The 9,238-nt window shown below is 44.4% G+C and overlaps 1 protein-coding gene across 1 annotated transcript; it reads left to right on the forward strand.

The window, feature by feature from the left end:
• The first annotated feature begins 7,358 nt into the window (after positions 1-7,358).
• On the forward strand, positions 7,359-8,517 carry LOC311023398 (uncharacterized protein). Its single transcript, XM_084025207.1, has one exon. It carries the CDS (start codon positions 7,629-7,631, stop codon positions 8,478-8,480), a length of 852 nt encoding a protein of 283 aa, XP_083881333.1. The 5' UTR covers positions 7,359-7,628; the 3' UTR covers positions 8,481-8,517.
• The last annotated feature ends 721 nt before the right edge of the window (positions 8,518-9,238 follow it).

The following is a 9,238-nucleotide window of genomic DNA, read 5'->3' on the forward strand; positions in this document are numbered from 1 at the left end:
GAATTCAAGTCTAGTCTCTTCCTCAGTGACACTCCAGTCGCCGTTTTTTTGTCTTACCTCGCCACTTCCTCCCTCCAGCAATGGATCGGGGAAGCAAATATAAACTCATGCCAGCAGCTGGCTGGCCGTCTGGACGGGTCAGACTTTGACATATGACCTTCAGGCGGGTGCAGCAAGTCTCAGACCTACAGTGTTGGTCTAAACAATACTATTATGTACTGTACTCGTACTGTTGTGTGTAAACAGTACTTCTTCCTGGGATCATGTTACTGTACACTTGTGGAAATATTTGTATGTGTGATCTACAGCAGTGAAGATGTGACTCATGAGGGTGTTTGTGCTCCATGTGACAAGGACACCTTCTGCTCTGTGTCGCTGCAGACAGCAGGGCAACAAGACGTTCGGCTTTTTATCGGTAAACACTGATAACCTGAGCGAGTACTCCGATTCTCTTGTCTGCATGGACATTCAATGCTTTGTTTGTATGGAGGGTTGTTTTGTTCGACTGGTCACTTTAGGTCCAAATGATGTCAATAACCAACTTATAAACAGTTTAATGGTTTTATCTAGTATCCAAAACTCATCGTTAGCTTTGAAATGTTAGTTGTTGAGGTTCTGTGTCGGTAGCAGATGTGGAAAAAGTCTTTGCACTTGTCCTTAACATGCCTTATATGACTTAAGTATTATTTGGGACGTGTGTTTGTAGTTCCTTTCATTCTATAGTTAAGTTGTGTATGTTACAGTAGCTAATTTAGTTACAGTTTTAAACAATTGAATTGATAGAGATGTCAAACAGGTACTAATCATTTCATAGACTTCAAACCCCCTCCTTAGTTGGATATTCACCCTTCTTTGATTATTTATCTGCTTCCTTCCTTTTTAGAAATTCTACGTGAAGGAGTCAAACACAGTTCGGTTCTAATGGTCAAACGGATAAGAACTGTCCCGACAGAAGGTCATCTCATAAATGTGAAAAAACTCCTAAGTATGGCTGCACAGGTAGTAACCTAATTAACTAAAACTATTTACTTAAACACACACGTTGGATCTGGTGCAGTGGCACCCTTTTTCAGTGCTTTCCTTTTTAAAAGAATAGTTTTGGGGAGCTTTACAGGTAAGTATGTAGCTACAGCCAGCTGTGGATTAGCGAAGTTTAGCATCAAGACTGGGAACAGGTAGCTCTAGGTCACAAAAGTTGTCTACCAGCTGTCTTCCCAGTTTCTTTTTTGCTAAGCTAACCGAGCCTCATACTTGCAGACATGAGAGTTGCATCAATCTTCTTACTTAACATTTGGCAAGAAGACAAATTAGCTTGTTCCTCTAAATGACAAAGGTTACTTTTTGATTTAACTTTTTTTTTTAAATCGTACAGTTAAAAAAAAAAGTCAACAGTGTAAATTGGAGGTAATTTAAACTGATCATTTCTGTGCAGTCGTACCCAGAAGCATCTTAAGTGTTTCTAAAGTCTCAAATATTTTGTACTGTTAAAAGGAAAATTAATTTGGTCAGTGATGACTCAAACTAGAAGGATGTCAAAAACATTGTATTTATTTTGTTTGGGTTTGTTTTTTGCAATGTCAACTCCAACAGCAATTACATGTTTTTTTGTTACAAAATGCTCTGATAGATCTGTTCTCTTATTAGAAAATAGTCTGTGCATGGCGACATGTTGGAGGTTTCCCCACAGCTAGTCCGAAAGACATGAGGCGCCTCTCGACAGCTCGTGCTTCCAAACACAACAGCATTGTCATGAGTTACTTTTACGAAGGCTGGACAACAGTGGTGTGAACTGGCTGGATGACATTGCATGCACTTGAACGCCTCATACAGAATGCATAATACGAGCAACACAGTCTCCCACTGATGTCCAGACTTGATCACCAGGTCAGTAATTGTTCTTCCAGCTACAGAAGGAACCAGTCTCTCCAAAATCCTGGGTGTTGCTTCCTATTATTCCTATGTTGTCTATTTGATGATGTCAAAGAAACATCTTGATAATAAATCGATTTGTTACTTGGAAAAAATAGAGGTCGTCTTCTTTGTCCTCAGTCTCAAGCTCATGCTCAGGACTTTGGTTTTTAATGAAAATTATTTGGGCCAAAGAGCTTTATGTCCTTTAGGCTCAAACAGTAGAAGCGGATGTTCAGCGTCTCAAACATGTCAAGCAGCTTAGTCACTTCTGATCATAAACACCCTGCCAAAGAAAATTGGCTTAAACTAAAGCAACTTTTCAGAAACAACTGAAACCTTCAGTGGCTTTTCCTGTGACTTTGGAACTGAGATGTGACCTTGGGGACAAACATGGCTTCCAATTTGAACCAGAACAACAGCCAAGCCCCAGTTTTTCTTTCCCCTCACTGACTAGTGCCTCCGCCACCGTCTGTTTCGGCCACCATCACACAGGTCACGAGGGGATCATGCCTTTGTTCCTCTTGCGGTCGGCCATGTTGCGGCGGTTGTGATTTGCCCCACGGCTCTTATTAGCCTCCTTCTTGCGTCTGTCCAGGAGTGTGTCCTGAGCTTGTCCTTGGCCTTTGGGTTGGCCCACAACATTATTGGGACGCTGCTCTGGTCTGAAACTGGAAGAGAAGGATGGTAAGTCCACAAAAGGTGTAGAGGGAGCCACCATAGGAAGTATTCGAACCAGTATGCAATGAGCTACAGCAGAGGGCGGCTGCAGCTTATGGCATACATAGTATACTAGCTGGCACTATTTTTATTTTATTTTTTCAAGACGATATGGAGGAAATTCAGCTGGACCGAGTGAGACTCTGCAACGTGAATCTGGACACTTCTTACCCTTTCCTTTGATGCATGGCAGCTCTTCTAGCTTCAGTAAACATAAAGTGCATTACAAATAAAATGTATTATTATTATTATTATTATTATTACTCCTGAACTGAACTGCGTGCAGGGGTGTATAGTGCTGTCGCCGCAGCAAGAGGGGCCGGTTGGAGTCCTGGTTTGGGTTTCTTCTTCTGTGTGTACCTTGGGTGCTCTCCCCGTGTTAGCGTGGGTTCTCTCCGGTTCTATGCAGGCTTCCTCCTCCAACAGTCCCATGACGGGCAGGATGGGGATAGGTTCATTGGTGATCAGTGTTGGGAGTAACTGTAATGCGTTACTTTTTGCTGTAACGCGGGAATGTAAGGCATTACAAAAAAAGTTGGTAATATTTAACTCGGTACAACTCTCAGTAATGCGTGTTACAATGCATTTTTAACCCGAAATCAATTGGTGTGTTGTTTTTATACAAAAAACGAGGGCAGCAGCAGAGTCGGACTCGGATTCGCGAGATGGGCATACGCTCATTGTTTTTAATACGTCAGAGACAAGGATACGAAGAACATTCTAGTTAAATAAATCAGGGATAGAAATGTAAAAAGGGTTGTGTATCCTGTTGTTGGTGACAGGTATAGGCAGACTGACAGGTCACGTGGTGTTGGGGCTACGTCAGTCAGGATCAGTGGTAAAAGTCAGCTGTTCACGCGCGGGTGGGGCTTGAATGAAATGTTTGAGATGAGAGGGGGTGGACGGTAGGCTGGGTGAACCCTGCCTGAACTTCCGGGAAATTTGGATTTCGCTCGGCAGTTTAGGCTGGACACCCTCAGGCTTACTTTCGCTGTTACATTGCCAGAATCTTTGGCTCCAATCAGAAACGGCCATTCTCTCCTGGCACGCTCTGATTGGTTGTAGGACTATCCAATTGCGTACGGAGTCATTTGAACGATGCCCATTGATCCCGCCTCTTGAGCAGTAGAAACAAAGCGCAGCTTCCCCAGACTAATGTTCAATCTTAAAAGATTGACCTTAGTATGGTGAAAACCAGACTAGGTGGACGGGGGAAGTCCAACTTTGCTGACCGCACAATCTATTAACATTTAACGCACTTTAGCACCGATCACTTTAGGACTATGCTACTATGGAACGTTTTTAACTTATCTCTAATAAAACCAACAAAACGCAGTACCCATTTTTAAGTGATTCTTTGAACAAGCAGCGCGTCTGGCAAAAACATATTTTCCCGATCTAGCCTCTCGGTGACTAAATAAGTGGTTCGATAGTCGCCATACATTTGACAGCAAAACTGTGACACAACCACATGGATTGGAGCCACGAAAAGCCACGCCATGTCACAAATGGACGCGTGGAGCAACAAAGGAATGCATGATATGCAAACAATGTAAGGAGGACGCGCACAAACAAACGGACAACAAGGACGGACTGAAAGGATAGGCGGTAACGTACCCGACCCGTTCCGTGACTGCTGTGATACATGATTGATTGGAACACGTTGATCTGGTCCCGCCGCTGAGTGGAAACTGTCTGTCATTGTGAATTGTGATATCACGCTGTGTTCGCGGCCCGCCGGGCCAAGCTGTGTGTGTGACAAACTAACGTGCTCTGCCCTGTCTCTGTGCTATCGCCGATAGCTGTGACTGTTTTATGTGGCTGCTTTGCTTTGGATTCTCTCATTGTGATCATTTACTTGTGCGTTCAAGATGAGTGGAACAAGTGTTGGTTCAGATGTTGGGAAACAGGACATGGGAAAGAGGAAAGTAATTCTAACTGAAAAGGCTTTTGCAAATAAAATTGAGTCCATACAAAAGGAACGAAAAAGGAAAGTGGATGAAATAAAGACTGTGATAAGCTCTATGAAAGAGCTCATGAAAGATGGAAAACATGTTTCAGCTGTTAAAGGGAAACTTGATGGCTTGATGAAATTGTCTCACACCTCTAATGAACTACATGCTTCCTTAATGCCTCTCATTCCTCATGATGAACAAGAAAAACAAACCGGTTGGTTCTTAAAAATCATTAAACATAAAGATGATTTTATTGAGGATGTTAATGCATGGTTTTCTGTAACCAGACTAAGAGGATCCCCAAGCAGGCCTCTGCTGGTGGCTAATAGGTCAAATGAAAGCCCTCTGCTACATGAGGCTGCAGAAGAGGAAAATGGAGGTGTGGAAAATGTGGAAGTGACTGGGCCTCAGTCACATAATGTTCGGGATGATATTCAGCCAGATGACAGCATATCAAACTATAGCAGCCAGAATCATGGTTCAAAATCTATCAGGTCAAAAGTGTCCGAAACTGCATCTGCCCGTGTCAGAGCCGAAGCTGAAATGGCTGCTTTAATAGCTCGAAAAGGGTTGCTCGAACAAAAGCATGCTCTTGAGGAAGAGGAAGCCAAAATAAGGCATGCGCTGCAAGAGCAGGAAGCTCGAGTCAGAAAGCAAAAGGAACAACTTCAACTTGAAACGGACATGGCCGCATCGGCGGCAAAGCTTAATGTTTTGAGAACCTCTGGGTCAGGGGTACGGAGTGTTGCTTCTCAGAAATTGGATGGAATGGAAGCCTACTTTGAAAGTGGCCTCAACTTTAATGCAGAGACCTTTGTACGGCAAAATGTTGGAGATGTTGGAAGAGGACAACCTGCAGAGTTTGGAGGCACAAGGCCGAAACAAAGGCAATATGATGGAAATAAACATCTCCAGAGGACCTCAGCCCCCACACAGGCTCAGAGCACAGTCCCAAAGGCTACAGGAGCCCCACTGTCTCTGCATAGACACACACAATCTGCTTCCGGAAACATCAGCAGTGAACAGGACACCATGATGTCTATAATGCAAAAACAAAATGACATAACTTCGATGTTGGTGCATCAGCAATGCATCGCTTCACTACCTAAAAGAGACATCCAACTGTTTGACGGTGACCCTCTGCACTATCATGCCTTTATGCAGTCATTTGAGCAGACCATAGAACTGAGGACTGACGATGCTGTTGACCTCCTGCATTACCTGGAGCAATACACCAGGGGTCAGCCTAAACAGCTAGTCAGAAGTTGTCAACACATGACTGATGGCATTGGATATGCTACAGCAAAGGCTTTACTCCAGGAACACTTTGGAAATGAGCACGTCATAGCATCCGCTTATATGGACAAGATCTTTGCATGGCCAGCAATAAAGTCGGAGGATGGAAAAGCTTTACAAGCATACAGCTTATTCTTGCGAGGATGTCACAATGCCATGAAAGATGTATACAACCTATCTGACTTGAACACGTCTGCAAACATGGTCTCTGTGATCAAGAAGCTGCCTTACAAGTTGAGAGACAAGTGGCGAGCGAAGGCATGCGACATTCAGGAAAAGCATCGGAAAAGAACTACGGTATGTTTGCTGATATCGTGACCTTTATTGAGCGTGAAGTTAGGATCACTACAGACCCTGTATTCGGAGACATACAAGATGCTCCAGTCATAGGGGCCTTCAAAGAAAGTGGTAGAGCTAAACCTGTGCCTCGTCCTAAGGCTAGAGGAAGCAGCTTTGCCACAACTTTCACTACTGTGGAAAGAGACGCTCATTGGGAGAACAGGGTTAAAGATGGACCCGAGAAGACCTGCCTTTTCTGCAAAAAAGGTAGACACACACTGGAGTCGTGTTTTCTATTGGAGAAGAAAGCTCGCAGTGAGAAGATGGAGTTCCTGAAGAAAAATGGAGTTTGCTTCTGCTGCTTGTGCACTGGGCACATCAGCAAGGAGTGCAGGAAACGTCTGTCTTGCAAGACATGTGGCTCACGACACCCCAGCTTGCTCCATATCCACTCTAAGGAGAATGGAGATCCAGAGAAAGGCAGGAGCAACTCTGACAGAGCAGTGGACAGTGCTCTAGTCGAAATCCAAACCGGTGGTCTTACTGGGGCCGGTGAGCAAGATTGTAAGCTTGCTATCGTGCCAGTCAAGGTTAAGTCCAGTAAAGGTCAAAGGTCAGTCGAAACCTACGCCTTTCTGGACCCAGGGAGTTCAGCGTCCTTCTGCACAATGGGTCTGATGGATAAGCTGGGACTCTCTGGGAGAAGAACAAGGATTCTTTTACGTACCATGGGCCAAGAGAAGGTGGTTGACAGTTGCATTGCATCGGACTTGGAGGTCGCTGGATTGGACAGTGACTGGTACTGTGAAATGCCGAAGATCTTCACACAACATCAAATGCCTGTTAACAGAGGTAACATCCCACGACAGCAAGATCTGGAAAGATGGCCACATCTGAAGCCCGTCTATCTGCCACAGATAGATGCAGACGTGGAGATGTTAATTGGCTTGAATGTTCCCAGAGCATTGGAACCACTGGAAGTCATCCGAAGTGTGGATGGAGGGCCATATGCGGTCAAAACAATGCTTGGATGGACTGTAAATGGACCCCTTGGAGGAGAGGGCAGTGACGATCCTGTGACTCAGTCTGCAGTTAGCATCAACAGGATCTCTGCTGTCACTCTTGATGAGCTCTGGAACCAACAATTCAAGACTGACTTCCCTGAAAACAGCCAGGATGAACTGCAAGGGCTGTCAAGGGAAGACTCTAAGTTCCTGGAAATGGCTAACGAGACTGTGGAACTGGTTGATGGCCATTATGTTGTTGGATTGCCGCTGTAGGACAAATCAATTACCATGCCCAACAATCGCAAAGTTGCAGAGCAACGTACTCTCAACCTCAAGGGGAGGTTTGGCAGGGATGCAGCATTCCAAAAAGACTATACTACATTTATGGACAACCTGATATCCAGTGGATATGCAGAGAGAGTGCCAGCTACAAGTCCGGAAGAAATGACGACAAAGAGAGGCAATGCTGCAAAGAATGGCACGACAAGAAGTGGCAGTAGAAGTCCAGGAAAGAAAATACCACAGAGTGATGAAGAGATGGAAAAGTGACATGGATAGCAAGTCAGAAAAGAGTGACAAAATCAACAGCAATGACTCCTCAGACGGAAGTGAAAAAGAAGGAAAAGTCTCGGAGGAAAAGAAAAGTAATGACACAGACTCGGATTCATCGTCACTGCCGTCATTGGATGAAGAGCATAGAACTAAAGAAAAAACCCAAGATGATGATAAAAAGAAGAAAACCCAGAAGAAAGAAAAGAAAAAAGAGAAGAGTGCTGGAGGTCAAAAGGATGACAACAAAGCAGTTGTGAGGCTCAAGCGCTACATTTCTCTCTGTGGCGTGAGGCTGAATTACAAGAAGCTCCTCGACGGCTGTCGCTCCATTCGCTCCCAGGTGGCTGCTCTGAGGAAGGAGCTTGAAGATCTCGGTGTCCATGGCCAGCCATCTATTAAGAAATGCAAGATAGCGAGAATGAAAAGAGAGGAAACAAAGGAACTTGCCGACCTTGATGTCAGCAACATAATTGCCACAAAAGGCCGACCGAGACGCAGAGGAACCTCAGCATTGCAGGAACAACATGACCCTCCGTCCTCTTCATATAAGCGCTCTCTCAACTCCGGCTCTGATAGTGATGAGGAAGACGACGCACACGGGAGGCGCAAGAGAGCAACGGACTGGGCCAACCTGCAGAGGATTACAGAGACAATGCCAGACAGGAACGGACTGGTGCGACAGGTCCGGATCAAGACCCGCACCAGCCTTCTCTGCAGACCTGTGACAAAGATCTGCCTTCTTCAGGAGTCGACGGAGTCGTGAAGGCTTCCCTTCTTTTCCATGGATTTGGATTATATTGACTTTTGCCTGACATGACCTTTTTTCGTGACTTTGGATTGACTTTACTTTGGGGCAGGTTCGGTTCAAGAAGGATGAAGACCTGCAATGGCCATATGAACTATGAACTCTCTCATTGCGCACAAAAAATCGCAAAAAAAGACAAAAAATGTGAAAAATAGAAAAAAAAGAAAATTGGAATTGTATTGTTTTTCTATTATGAATTTATGCGTTGGTAATTATTACTACTGTGTAATAACATGTAATAATTAGGGGCCGGAATGTTGGTGACAGGTATAGGCAGACTGACAGGTCACGTGGTGTTGGGGCTACGTCAGTCAGGATCAGTGGTAAAAGTCAGCTGTTCACGCACGGGTTGGGCTTGAATGAAATGTTTGAGATGAGAGGGGGTGGACGGGGGAAGTCCAACTTTGCTGACCGCACAATCTATTAACATTTAACGCACTTTAGCACCGATCACTTTAGGACTATGCTACTATGGAACGTTTTTAACTTATCTCTAATAAAACCAACAAAACGCAGTACCCATTTTTAAGTGATTCTTTGAACAAGCAGCGCGTCTGGCAAAAACATATTTTCCCTATCTAGCCTCTCGGTGACTAAATAAGTGGTTCGATAGTCGCCATACACCTGTCATGACTTTTTTTTACAATCTACAGTAGTAGGCTCTAGCTCTATTGATTTCAATATGAATACCTAAAGTTACTGTATTTCTATTATAA

Source organism: Eutrigla gurnardus, assembly GCF_963514095.1.
Source record: "Eutrigla gurnardus genome assembly, chromosome: 13".
In the NCBI taxonomy this organism is placed as follows: domain Eukaryota; kingdom Metazoa; phylum Chordata; class Actinopteri; order Perciformes; family Triglidae; genus Eutrigla; species Eutrigla gurnardus.